The sequence below is a fragment of the Polyodon spathula genome, chromosome 1 (genome assembly GCF_017654505.1).
Source record: "Polyodon spathula isolate WHYD16114869_AA chromosome 1, ASM1765450v1, whole genome shotgun sequence".
NCBI lineage: Eukaryota > Metazoa > Chordata > Actinopteri > Acipenseriformes > Polyodontidae > Polyodon > Polyodon spathula.
Genome location: NC_054534.1, coordinates 13,337,429 through 13,352,148, shown reverse-complemented (window position 1 = coordinate 13,352,148; position 14,720 = coordinate 13,337,429). Strand labels below are relative to the sequence as shown.

General features: G+C 38.5%; 1 protein-coding gene across 3 annotated transcripts in view; it reads left to right on the top strand.

The window, feature by feature from the left end:
• The window catches only part of smad2 (SMAD family member 2), a 36,900-nt gene extending 22,457 nt beyond the window's left edge, over positions 1-14,443 (top strand). For 2 of the 3 annotated variants that reach the window (XM_041247492.1, XM_041247482.1), the window contains exons 3-11: positions 5,573-5,662; positions 6,534-6,727; positions 7,256-7,390; positions 8,085-8,159; positions 8,466-8,519; positions 11,543-11,755; positions 12,766-12,903; positions 12,985-13,129; positions 13,925-14,443. In XM_041247492.1, the coding sequence (XP_041103426.1) occupies positions 5,573-5,662; positions 6,534-6,727; positions 7,256-7,390; positions 8,085-8,159; positions 8,466-8,519; positions 11,543-11,755; positions 12,766-12,903; positions 12,985-13,129; positions 13,925-14,048 (1,168 nt within the window). In that variant the 3' untranslated portion in view covers positions 14,049-14,443. The remainder of the gene's footprint in view (positions 1-5,572; positions 5,663-6,533; positions 6,728-7,255; positions 7,391-8,084; positions 8,160-8,465; positions 8,520-11,542; positions 11,756-12,765; positions 12,904-12,984; positions 13,130-13,924) is intronic. The other variant, XM_041247501.1, reaches the window with a different exon arrangement.
• Positions 14,444-14,720: the final 277 nt, after the last annotated feature.

Here is a 14,720-nt window from a genome sequence, read left to right as displayed (position 1 = left end):
CCTGAAGACCTGAATCTTGAATACCTTATACCAAAGCTGCTCTTTGAGCCTGTGCCTCGTGATAACCCTGCCCCTGATGGATTAAAAGAACTGCAGCTGCAGGTCTCTGTGCCAATTTTTCCTTTCAAGGCTGACGCGATCGGAGAGCCTTGTTCAGATAAGTGGACTGTTGCTAATATCTGCGTATTTAGCATTTTATGGAAACATAAATGGCTATAGATGCATATAGCAAAATTCTGTAAGAATGCCATCGGACACATCCTCCTCACTGAACTTGCAAGTTACCCCTGGATGTTAGTGGCAGCTACATAAAATATAATAATGTTATTATTAATAATAACATTATTTCTATTGCGTGACTCTGCAGCAGAGTGCTTCTGTGGGGAAACAGCAGCATCTCCATTGTTGTGGGCAAATCCTTGTTGCCCTCGTTGCCAGGGGAAATGCTTCTAATTTCTATATCTAATATATATATATATATATACACAAAAATAAAAATAAAAAAAGAATCCCAGGTTTGTTTACATCCTGGAGATGTGATGTAAACACAGATGCAGTTTCATTGAATTACAGCCAGACCACACCACCCCCACATTCCACTGAAATGCCACCTTCCGTTTGGGCTAGGAAGGAAGTGGGGGTGGGGCTTGTATAGCCTACAATAGTATTATTTTAGTATACAAAAAAACAAAAACATGTATTGTAATATGCGTTAAAATGACGTGCCTGGTGTTTCTAGGTAGGAGGTGCTCATACATTTTTTTTTTGCAAATCTGCCACTCAATCGCCATTAGGATATAGTATACATTGCATTGTTTGTTCCTTCCATCATTCCTGGGTTCCTTCCTTGTGAGACTTGGCAAATCTGCCTACGGAGGACAAGCACGACGGGTCCCAGAGCATGCCAAAGAGGTACTAGTTTCCTATTTGAATACACAGGGGCCAACATTTTCGTGTATTCGAATACCCAAAATAAAGAATAAAAGGCAAATATGTGTGTGTCCTGTGGCAGACGTAAAAAGTGCAAACCTCTAAAGTTTATAAACAGTTGTAGCAAGACATGGGAACATTTAACACAATAAAATAAAAAGGTCAATATGTACCCTTTAAGTCTTTGCAATGTTAAAACATTTGCTTGGAAAATACTAACCAGGGCTGTTAGCATACATGTAATGTAAAGTGTATGTAGATATTGTTTAAATGCTGACACTGCATAGCATAAACGATTATAACAATTTACCAAAATGCATGTTTCTAGAGCCTACCGCCTCTCCCAAATTCCCCCTAGTTCGTCTGGATTTTGTATATGAAATTCAGTCTTCCTGGGATCATCCAGCAACAGCTCCTGCAGTTTCCTTTATGATGGATGCCCTATATAGGGTGCATGATATGGAAAAGCTGGGGCTGGCCCTTTTTTTTTGCTGACTGAGGCATCCACTGCTGCCTTGGTCCCGGCACCTAATTTGGCAGTGCTATGCAATTATAATAGCATCCTGGCAGCCTACAGTGCCTATAGGAAGTATTCACCCCCCTTGGACATTTTTACAGTTTGTTACAACCTGAAATCTTGTGTGTACACAGGTGACTAATTTTAACAACTATATTCACCACGTGTTAATCAAAAATTAGACTCTAAAAGAAATCAATTAACTTTTAGATCTTAAGTAAAAAATAATATTCAGTCCCTATAGGAAGTATTCACCCCCCTTGGATGTTTTCACTGTTTGTTACAACCTGAAATCTTGTGTGTACACAGGTGACTAATTTTAACAACTATATTCACCACGTGTTAATCAAAAATTAGACTCTAAAAGAAATCAATTAACTTTTAGATCTTAAGTAAAAAATAATATTCAGTCCCTATAGGAAGTATTCACCCCCCTTGGATGTTTTCACAGTTTGTTGTGTTACAACCGGAAATCTTGATGCTTTAAAAGGGATTTTTTCTTTTCATTTACATGACCTACTTTCAACTTTCCTACTCAACACTTTCAATATGTGAAAAAAATGGGGGTGGGGGTGGTGTGTGAAAGAACAAATCAATTAAATAAAAACCTGAAAAGTCTTCATTAGATAAGTATTCACCCCCTTTGCTATGACACTTCTAAATAAGCTCAGGTGCAATCAATTGCCTTCAGAATTCACACAGCAAGGTAAATGGAGTCCACCTGTGTGCAATAAAAGTGGTTCACATGATTTCAGATTAAATACACCTCTAAGATCCCACAGTTGGGGAGTGCATTCAAAGCAAAGATACTACCGTGAAGACCAAGGGGCTTTCAAAACAACTCTGGGATAAAGGTGTGGAAAGGCACAGATCAGGAGAGGGGTGTAAAGATTTCAAAAGGCATTGAATATCCCTTGGAGCACAGTCAAGTCGATCATTAAGAAGTGGAAGGTATATGGCACCACTCAGAATCTGCTTAGAGCAGGCTGTCCTCCCAAACGGAGCAGCCATGTAAGAAGGGCATTGGTCAGAGAAGCCACCAAGAGGCCAATGACAACTCTGAAAGACCTACAGTGTTCCATGGCTGAGATGGTAGAAACTGTCCATGTGTCCACAATAGCTGAGGTACTCCACAAATTTGGCCTGTATAGAAGAGTGGCAAGAAGGAAGCCATTTCTGAAAAAAGCCCATGTAAAATGCTGCTTGGAATTTGCAAAAAGGCATGTGATAGACTCTGAAAAGATGTGGCAAAAGATTGTTGGGAGATGAAACAAAAACTGAACTATTTGGCCTGAATGCAAAGCGTTATGTCAGGCGCAAAGCCAACACAGCAAATCGCCCAGGTAACGCCATCCCTGTTGTGAGGATGCTATGGGGATGCTTTTCATCGGCAGGGATTGGGAAGCTTGTCAGGGTAGAGGGTAAAATAGATGGAGCTAAATACAAGCAAATCCTTGAGGAAAACCTGCTTCATTCTCAGGGGGGTGAATAATTATCTAATCAAGACATTTCCGTTTTTATTTTTCATTAACCGTTTACACAACAAATTCTCTTGCCTCTTTCAAAGTGTTGAGTAGGTTGCGTAAATCGAAAAAAAAAAATCCCATTTAAATACATCAAGGTTTCAGGTTGTAACACAACAAACTGAAAATGTCTAAGGGGGGGGGTGAACACTTACTATAGGCACTTTACCAATCTCATTTGCTGCAGTCCCTCTCCACAAACCACAGGCCCTCGCCACAACAGCTGAATGAGTTGTGCCTGGTGAACAAAAACCTGCTCCGGTTGTCCAAACTCAGACAGGCTATAGGCAGAAACCTGGCTGTGCTGGTAGCTGACAGCAGGCAGCTGTGGCTTTCCCAGGCATGGGTGCTTGACAAGGACAAAGCACTGCTGTTGGACGCCCTGGTCACTCCTGGGCATACGTTTGGTCCCACAGTTGACTAGATGCTTTAGCGCTCTCATTGCATGCAGGAATCCACTAAGGAGCTGGTTCGCCTCCTTCCCAAGCGACCACCTCCGGCACGTAAACTAACAGCAGGCTGCCGTCCAAGGGTACAGCAGCCACGAAAACTGGCACAGCCGGCTGTGCCCACTACCAGAGGCGATGCTCAGGACCGGCCCACAGGCTTTCATAGTAGGTTCCATTTGCTCTTCTGCACAAGTGCCCTCTGCAGGCCTGGTTCAACCGCAGAGTGTTCCAGACCATTTTGAATCACGACCACCTATTGACAGTGTCCCACCTCTGTGTAAGAGCACTTTCTTGATGGATCAGACGTCCCGTCTACGTCTAGGTGTAGCACTGGGTAGCGTCACCAGAAGGGAGGTCGTCACCACAGAAGGTTCCAGCCTAGGCTGGGGCGCTGTGTGGAATGGCCGGGGTGTGGAAGGTGTGTGTAACCCTGCATGGAAGGGTGTCCACATCAATGTTTTATTGCTGCCGACAGGTTTACCTGGCCTTGCAGGATGTTCAAGGGAGACATAGGCTTGTCCACTCAGACAACATAATAGTGGGGACCTACATCAACCACCAGGATGGCCTGCGGTGGCCCAGTCTCCTTGTGGCCCGCAATCTTTTGCTATGGGCGCACAAGAACCTCCTCTAACTGTGGGCAGTTGATGTGCCCAGGGCGGTGGACCTCTCAAGGAGAGTTCACAGCGCCTCAGAGTGAGCGCTTCACCCAGAGGTGGTGAGCAGAGATAGACGTCTTTGCCTCCCAGGAATCAACCCGCGGTAATGGTTACATTTCATACTTGAAAGGGAACGTTAGGTTATTATCATAACCCTGATTTCCTGAAATGGAGATATAACCATTAATCGTCAAGGTCGCTCCGTCCATTATTTGCAGCAGGCTTAAAGGAAAAATGATACAGAGATCTTTGACTGCACGTTTGATCCCTTGGGACGGGGTCACGACTGCGTCGCGTGCTCAACGAGCAGCTTTGGTATAAAGTATTCAGGATTTGGGTCTTTAGGAGGTAGATAGCCTTTTGGAAATGGTTACATTTCTATTTCAGGGAATGAGCGTTATGAGAATTACCCAATGCTTTGCAATTTCGCAATTTGTTGTGCATAACTTCAGGTCAATTTTTTTGTTTAATAGAGGCCTGTAAAGTACACAGGAGACTCGCACAACTGTTGGCCTCAATGTCACTGGTCATATATAAAGTAGATTTAAAGTTAACTTCAAATGTTAAAAAAAAAAAAAAAAAAAAAAAAAGTTGAAATTCAGTCCCATTTCAGAGAGTGCCGTAGACAATGAAATAATCTTGAAAGGGGCAGGGCTTCATTCATTATATATCGGATTCTGATGATGTACCTCCAGTATATATTGTCACAACCATCAAAGTATTCACAAGTCTTGTTTTCCATTCCATATTTTGTTTCTGGAACTGCTCCTGTTTGTCCATTGGCAGTTGTATTTAACATCCATACATATGTCAATATGTTTCTGTATCTTAACTTTTTTGTATCCCAAACTAGTCTATCATAAGGAGGCTCAAGTATATTAATGTTTCCCTAAAATAAAGCATCGTGATGTATTGTTTTAATTGCCGAGAAGATTTAAGGTTAAATCTTGAGGAGTTTATCAAACAAAAAAAAAAGGTGGACTCGAGTTTTATAAACGTTGTCTTGGTTATTCAGCAGTATTTTAAAAAGCTCTGGTGGCACTAGGGGGTTATTTCATGGAGCGGTCTATAACAAACGTTGTGTTTTGCTTTATTTTTTCATATTAAAATGTTAATGTAAGTAACCTGTTTACCTTTCTCCAAAATGTAAACCTAAATGTCATCTCATTCTGAAGTCTCCTAGTTCAACCACAGAGCTGTAATGCAACTGATTACAAAGTTTTAGCTATGGGAACTTTTTTCCATTTCTTCGTTGCATGTTTTTTGTTTCTCCATTCTGCAGGCCTCTTTTATATGAGAACTTTTTTTAAAGTGAGTTTAAAGTGAGATGGTGTACTTTACCAGTATAAATTAGATTCCTTACAAAAACTCAAATGAAAGAGGCCATTTTTGTGTGTTTTTTTTTTTGTCCATGTTATAATCTCATCATGGTATTTTTGAATGAACCATGCCCCATGTTTACATCAATTTTTTTTTTTCAATTTCTGTGCACAGCAATTGCTCTGAAATTTGGGGACTGAGTACACCAAATACGATAGATCAGTGGGATACAACAGGCCTTTACAGCTATCCTGACCAAACCAGGTGAATATTCTAAACTGTCACATGCTACTGAACAACCTCACACTAAATGGGATGCAGAAAGTGAACTTTTTTGAAATGCAAGTTCTGCAGGTATCAACCTGTTCTCTCTTCAGTGTAATGTTAAGCTTTGATTTTGCTGTTAAAGACCACACAGAGGAAGGTAATTCTCATATTGCTTGATTTAAACAAAAAAAAACCTGCATATTTACTCAAATACTGACAAGAAGAAAATTCCAACCAAAAATTTTGCTTCTCCAAGTTGTCTATTTGTAAAAAAAAAAAAAAGCAAAACTGTACTGTATGTCGATCAGTAGAACAATTCCAACATAATTCATAAAAAATTGGCTTTTTCACCACCTTCAACAAATTTCACACAAGTATAAAATATTTACTGTAGTATTTCCTTAGGTTCCCGAGGAAATTGTTAATAAACATCACAAATTAAATCTAAAAAGTTAGAGTCCAGTTAGTCATACCTTCTCGGACTTAAATATAAAACTGTACAGCAGAATGAATACTACTCTTCAGTCTGAAGATAGGGAGAATGTACTGTTTTCCTTTTGTTTATCTTATGCTTTTATTTAATTTGTCCTCCTGTCCTTGGCACTGCTGATTGGCCCTTTCTTGACCAGTAAGAGATGTAGTTGTATAATGGCTAAATCAGCTCTGCAGTAATTAAGACTGTTTATGAAAATATGATGCTATTAGGTCATTTTAATGAATAATTAAGTTTACTAGGAGACCACTTGGTCCCAATATTTTAATTTTTTATTCCTTCTAACAGCAGTATTGCATTGATTTATGAACAGAATTAATCAACTAAAGCTCTGCAATTTTACTTATTTTTCCCACCTATTTCTTTAAATTTCAGATCTCTTGATGGCCGACTTCAGGTTTCTCACCGTAAGGGTTTACCGCATGTTATCTACTGTCGATTGTGGAGGTGGCCAGACCTGCACAGTCATCACGAGCTACGAGCAATTGAGACCTGTGAATATGCTTTTAATCTTAAAAAGGATGAAGTGTGTGTTAACCCTTATCACTACCAAAGGGTGGAAACGCCAGGTATAAAATAGTGCAAAAAAGGTTTAGTGCTGTGCTTCCCTCTGTCAATGGATTTGCTTATGTAAATGCATTATTTGTTCTACTGAACTTTTTTTTTTGATCGCAGCTGTTTTTTTACTATAATGCACTTGCTTTTAGTTAGATGATGGTAAAGTGCTTGTTGAGCCTTGTTTTGAAGGTATTAAGTTAGTTGTAGTGTTTGTGGGTTTTAGGATGATGGAAATCGAAAATAGTCCAATAAAACCTGGTGGCTTTAATGTATGGTTAAATTGCTGGGTTGTAAAGGGTAATTACTTGGTGTCTTATGTAAAGCTCTGATTTTCACTTTTCATCTCTTACTGTCACTTTGAATATGAACATAAATGATAATTTTTTTTTTTTTGTTTTCATTTAATGAGGGGAGGGGGTGCAAATGTAATTTTGTAGGCTTGCTTTTAACCTTGTTTTCATTAGGAATTTCTTTCAAATGCAATTGTGAAAGAACATTTTGTTAGTTAACACATTCCCTTCACTATGTCTTTGTTTCAGTTTTGCCGCCTGTTCTTGTGCCAAGACACACAGAGATTCTAACAGAACTGCCTCCACTTGATGACTACACTCATTCCATACCTGAAAACACTAATTTTCCAGCAGGAATTGAGCCACCAAACAATTACATCCCAGGTATTTTTTTTAGAACAGTAATTAAGGGAGACAATAACTTTGGCATACAACATATCATCTTGCAGTGAAGCAAGTGTTGGGGCAGTTTTAACCTTTGCGGTCCTATGTCGGACCCTGTCCGACATCATCAAAACGATGTCAAGCACAGGTCCCTGGTAGTTTTTGCTCCGGAAAAAAGCAGAGAAAATCTTTCAATGGCTGAGTGAGGGCGATAGAAGCAGAGAGAAGCCAATAAAGAAAAAAAAAAACGTGGTGTCTCTGAGCAATACGCATAGTCCCTTCACAACGGACCATAAACAAGATAGCTGCTTCTGCATCTTGCACTCAAAGAATATCATAGACATTTGCAGAGCTTTTTGAGATGTTATAGTAATAAAATAATGACTTGGCTCACATTATTGAGAAGTTTGGTGATAAAACGAGTAATCAGTAGAGGATTTATCAGTATGCAGGTCTATAAAGAGATGTGAAAAATACAGCGAACAGGTGATGGGGGTTGGCTGGAGATGCAGTACTGATGTCATTTTGCCATGCAATGTCTTTTAAACCTGTTTTACTCTGTGGGGGGGGGGGGGGGGGGGGGTATGTATATTTTAAACAGTGTGTGAAAATCCATTGGACCTGATGTGCCTGACAAGCGCTTAATAAATGGACCACTAAGGGTTAAGGAAGTGTTTTCTCTTTGTATTTGTAGAAACACCACCTCCTGGATATATCAGTGAAGATGGAGAAACAAGTGATCAGCAGATGAACCAAAGTATGGACACAGGTACATGTCAGACTTGCAGATTAAAGATTTGCAAAAGTATTTTTTGTAGAAAACAATAATTGTGCTAGGTGTCTTCATTATGGTTAACATTTACTGGAAGATTTTAAAACTATTAGCAGCTTTGGAAAGTCTGGTTGCCAGAAGTAAATCCCTGGGGAGTGCATGCTGTATGAATGCATTTGAAGATTTGTCAGCTGGGAAACTTGTTTTAGGTTTTTATAGCAAAACAGGGTTACCAAAGTTAGAAATAGAAGAGTTTGTGTATTTAAAAATAGCATAACTTCCACACTCTTCCTCCGTTTTCAGGTTCTCCAGCAGAAATGTCACCTAGCACTCTTTCACCTGTCAATCACAGCATGGGTAAGAGCAGACATTTCCAAATAGCTTTTTTTTAAATATGCTCCTGTTTTATGCACAATTCAATGAAACAAGGATTTTAGCAGAGTTATAAGCATCCTTGTAGGGGAGTAGTAAACCACACGCAACCTTTCATATACATTGACTGCCAGCAGTTAGTGCCAGTGGTAAGTATTCACCCCCCACCCCCTTCCTGGACATTTTCAGTTTGTTGTGTTACAACCTGAAATCTTGATGCATTTAATTGGGATTTTTTTCCTTTGATTTACACAACCTACTCAACACTTTGAAGAGGCAAGAGAATTTTTATTTTTTGAAGAACACTTAATAAAAAAATTAAAAAAAAAGAAATAAATATTCACCCCCCTGAGTCAATACTTGGTAGAACCACCTTTGGTAGCAATTACAGCTGAGAGTCTTTTGGGGTAAGTCTCTACCAGGTTTGCACATCTGGATTGTGCAATATTCGCCCATTCTTCTTGGCAAAATTATTCAAGCTCTGTCAAGTTGGGTGGGGATTGTTGGTGGACATCAATCTTCGTCTTGCCATAGATTCTCATTCAGGTTTAAGTCCGGGGTTTGACTGAGCCAGTCCAGTGTCGCTTTGGCTGTATGCTTGGGGTCATTGTCCTGCTGAAAGGTGGATCTTTGTCCCAGTCTTAGGTCTTTTGTAGACTGAAGCAGGTTTTCCTCAAGGATTTACCTGTATTTAGCTCCATCCATTTTGCCCTCTACCCTGACAAGCTTCCCAGTCCCTGCTGATGAAAAGCATCCCCACAGCATGAAGCTGCCACCACCATGCTTCCCAGTGGGGATGGTGTTACCTCGGTGATGTGTTGGGTTTGCGCCAGACATAATGTTTTGCATTTAGGCCAAATAGTTCAATTTTTGCTTCACCGGACCACAGAGTCTTTTGCCACATCTTTTTCAGAGTCTCCTACATGTGTTTTTTGCAAATTCCAAGCAGGATTTTACATGGGCTTTTTTTTTTTTCAGAAATGGCTTCCTCCTTGCCACTTTTCCACACAGGCCAGATTTGTGGAGTACCTCAGCTATTGACACACAGACAGCTTCTCCCATCTCAGCCATGGAACGCTGTAGGCCTTTCAGAGTTGTCATTGGCCTCTTGGTGGTTTCTCTGACCAATGCGCTTCTTACCCGGCTGCCCAGTTTGGGAGGACGGCCTGCTCTAAGCAGATTCTGGGTGGTGCCGTATACCTTCCACTTCTTAATGATCGACTTGACTGTGCTCCAAGGGATATTCAATGCCTTTGAAATCTTTTTATACCCCTCCTCTGATCTGTGCCTTTCCACAACTTTATCCCAGAGTTGTTTTGAAAGCCCCTTGGTCTTCATGGTAGTATCTCTGCTTTGAATGCACTCCCCAACTGTGGGATCTTAGAGGTGTATTTAATCTGAAATCATGTGAACCACTTTTATTGCACACAGGTGGACTCCATTTACCTTGCAGTGTGAATTCTGAAGGCAATTGGTTATTTAGGAGTGTCATAGCAAAGGGGTGGTTACGTATCTAAGACTTTTCAGGTTTTTATTTTTAATTGATTTGTTTTTTCACCCCCCCCCCCATTTTTTTTTCACACAAAGTGTTGAGTAGGTTGTATAAATCAAAGGAAAAAAATATCCCATTTAAAGCATCAACAATACTTCCTATAGGCACTGTATATTATTTTTTTACTTAATCTAAAAGTTAACTGATTTCTTTTACAGTTTAATTTTTGATTAACACTTGGTGAATATAGTTGTTAAAATTAGTCACCTGTGTACACTGTTTCATTACGTTAATCACTGTCAATATTGCCAGTCAGTTCAAACTACTTGCTTTGTACAGGATGGGAGTTTAAAATGAAAACAATTTGATATACAATACTGTGATCCGGCAGCTTGTTCAACCAATACAAACTGAAAAAAAGAATTCACTTTCTTTCAAAATAAACAATTCTAGATAAAATACATGTGGTTTTCTGTACTATGCTAGGGGGTGGCATTCTGTTACAGGAGTTTAATCCGTCTCACTCCCTCATCCATTTTTACTTTTAAAAGTCCTTGCCCACATGGAAGTAAACGGCACAGTGCCACTGTTGAACTGACAGGAAAGAAGGACCAGAGTTAATTTGAGTGCAGCATACAGTCCCTTTACAAGTAATTGCAAACAATCAAGGTTAATTAAGGGAAATACATTTAAAAGATTAGATAATTGATTTAAGTGTCTGCTTGCAGCACGTCTTTTTTTTTCTTTTTTTTTCCCTCAATTTCCAGTACGAAACTTATGAAGAGATCTCATCCTGGTATTTATTTTAGCAACACATTGATCATTGACTCCAGACTTTCTGTAAAATGATGTACATTACATAGGTCACCAACGCCAGTATACAGCTCACAAATGGAGTGTACTTGATATAACCTAATAGCCTGTGTTAAAGTACTGTATTGTATACGCTTCCAAAATCGAACAGTATAAAGCCCTGTTGACACTTGTATCGGAATGATACCGAATTTGTTTTGGTTCAGAATATACTGATTTACAATGCCACTTTCTGTTCTAATTCACTTTTCAACACAGTACTAGACCAGTACAAGCTGCATTATATCAATATACTTACATCTGTCCGCCCTTGAGTTGCTCCGAGTCATATCGCAACTGTACCGGTATGAAACATGCTCATGGTTTCATATCGATAGTTATACAGGTACCACACTGATAACAGCTCCACTGTGAAGAAGCATTGCAATGCTGTTCATCAACGATACCGGTAGAGAGATGCTAGTGTGAACAGGACCTTACACCACATCAGCATGCATATCAAAAAATTCAATCCTTACTCCTTGAGTGCTGCAGCTGCATGAATCAGTACACCCCTAATTCTAGTCACATTTACAACACTGTTCAAGAAATGTGTTTTTTTTTTTGTCGTTTCATAAAGTGGTTTACATCCGTTACTATTCTGTAGTATGTTAAGTTGCTGCTTGTGAGATTTTATATAATTTTGTTTTTGTCTTGCTTTTAGATCTACAGCCAGTGACTTATTCAGAACCAGCATTTTGGTGTTCAATAGCATATTATGAGTTAAATCAGCGAGTTGGAGAAACTTTCCATGCATCTCAGCCCTCCTTGACTGTAGATGGGTTTACGGACCCATCCAACTCTGAGAGATTTTGCCTTGGTTTGCTCTCTAATGTAAACAGAAATGCAACCGTTGAGATGACCAGAAGACACATAGGTAAGAAGTTGTATTCAACTAAATTAGCCTTTTATTTGATCTTAACTGCAATGTGAATGGATATGTGTGTCTGCAAGCTGCTATTGTTATTGCAGTACACCCTCGCTATAACAAACCTGTTGGGGTCCAAGTCTCTTGTTCATTATATCAAGGGGTTCATTATGATGAAAGGACAATCCAAACGAACTGTAAACTGTGGATTTAGTTAATGAGATGAGGTTGTGAATACAAGTAGAATTACACGTACCTGTTCGTCTCATGCATGCAGTATTCTGTTTTTGCTTTATCCTGTTTGTTAAATTAAAATGCAGTACAAAAAAAAGCGCAAATCCCAATTGAAGCTGAATATTTATTCAAAGTTAAGCTGACACGAATAGTTTCAAAGTGTACCAAATGTTAATCCTACATGCAAGAATCACAAACTGAGCTTTTATTGCAAATCAACTCGACATGAAAAGTTCATCGGATCCTCAAGTTTTTTTTTTTTTTTTTAATTTTTTTTCTTTTTCTTTTAATCAGTTTTGCTTTGCCGTAATGGTTGCTGAACAAGCCAAAAAAGTGTTTTTTGACAACCTATATTCACGACAAAGTTTAGTTTCAGAGGCGTAGATACACAGCGTGTATTTGTTAGTAAGACAAATTTGGGGTTCAAGGGCCAGACTCGTTTTATAGCCGACGGTCCGTTATAATGAAGGGCGTTATAGCTAGGGTGTACATTATTATAATAATTATAATAATAATAATAATGTAGCATTTTCTTCATTTTAATACAATGGTTATTTTTTTATGGAGTCACAGCCTACTTTTAGTATAAAAAAACATGTTAAATACAAGCATTCGGTGAACGTTCACCATAGATTAATATGACAAAGACCAAAATACACTTTCTGGTAGTTTAACAAACTTTCTTAAATGTTTTGCTTTTTGATAATTATTTTGTCTGCAACATGTGTTTTTATAATATGTTACCTGATATTTTGTTAAACATGGGTTACTGACTTGACTTTCAGGGAGAGGAGTGAGACTGTATTACATTGGCGGAGAAGTTTTTGCAGAGTGTCTTAGTGACAGCGCTATCTTTGTCCAGAGTCCCAATTGCAACCAGAGATACGGCTGGCATCCTGCAACTGTTTGTAAAATTCCACCAGGTAAAAAAGAGTACCTTTTAATATCCGGGTTATATTTCCATATACTGGAAAGTGACGAAGATTGTTTTGTTGTCTTTGCAGGGTGCAACCTAAAGATCTTTAACAACCAGGAATTTGCTGCACTTCTTGCTCAGTCGGTGAACCAAGGATTTGAGGCAGTTTACCAATTAACCAGGATGTGCACTATTAGGATGAGTTTTGTCAAAGGATGGGGTGCAGAATACAGGTGAGTGATCTGTTGGGTCATTTTATTTTATTTATTTGTTTATTTTAAGTTAAAATTGCTGGATGTTTTCACATATTATGCATACTTATTTTATAAGAAGTTGAGCAGATTCTTGAAATATTTGACCTGGATAGTGAGTTTAAATGGCAGTTGCATCCAGAAATAAGTCACATTCACCATTTGGAATAGTGCAAGTAAGAATGCAAATATACTTTGTTTATGTGGGAATTTTGTATTTTCTAGGGTGTATTCAAGTAATAAATATGTATCAGTTTTGAAATGTGTTTTTTTTTTTTTTAAATGCTAGTTTTACAGCATATTTAATATGGCTGTCTTACTGAGTTACTGTATTGAGTTTCTGGGTTATAGAGGCAAAACACTTCAGTTATTGTTGTATTCACAATTGAATTCTATTTTGTTTTCAGACTTTTTACCACTGACCACATCAATACAACACTATTAATGAAATTGCTGGCAATACTACATTTTAATGAAGCAGTTTCCAAAGTGTGGCATCATAGTTCAAGCAGTGACTTTTTTTCACATGAAAGTCTAATGATTTATTTGGGTGGTCAAAAAACTAAATGTAAATAAAACACATTTAACAAGTCAAAATATATACTTTACAAAAATCAACCTGTATCATGATAAAAAAAAAATTGCAGTAAAGATTTTTTTTTCTTTTATTGCAACCCTAAGAGTTTTGCAACAGTCTTGTTTCACTTCAATTCATGCGGTCTTCTTTCATTGCATTGATGAGGATATTTTTTGGTCTAACATTACCCTTTATTTCAGACGACAGACAGTGACGAGCACTCCTTGCTGGATTGAACTTCACCTAAACGGACCGCTGCAATGGCTGGATAAAGTGTTGACACAGATGGGCTCCCCCTCAGTCCGCTGCTCAAGCATGTCCTAGTACCGTTTTCTGGACAGAGACAAATATAACTGAGTCCAAATAACAGGCTTAATTTCTTTCATAGTACTTGTTTGTGACCCTACAGACTGTTCACTGTTAAAAACAGAAATGGCACTTGATGTCCCATCAGCTTTATGCACCTTGTTTTTATTCTGTCCCCAATCCCCTGAATAGTAAATGTTTTAGTCTCTAGAACTCAATTATAACTCTACTTAAAAAGGTAGGGTGGGATGGACATGGGGAGGGTGTTCCTGTTTATTACATGCATAGCATTGAAAAAATGTCTTTTTTAAATGTCTAAATCAAGATGGATAAACAATAAGTGGTAAACTTGATGGATTATTATCCAAATTAACTTATACTGTCTAGCCTTTTTTTCCCCCTTCACAAACAAATGTCAAAACTGCTATATATATATATATATATATATATATATATATATATATATATATATATATATATATATATATATATATTTAATGCACGTTATGCCCCTGCCAAAAAGAAAGAAAACCTCACGGTACCGTACAATAAAGTTTTTATTGATCTTTATATTGATCCTTTAGGTTAGGGTAAGCACAAAAGCTGGCAATGAACTTGTATTACGTACCTACAGTGCCCAGTAGAATTCCTTTAAGGCTACCCTTTTCTATTGTAATCAAATTGCTTTTA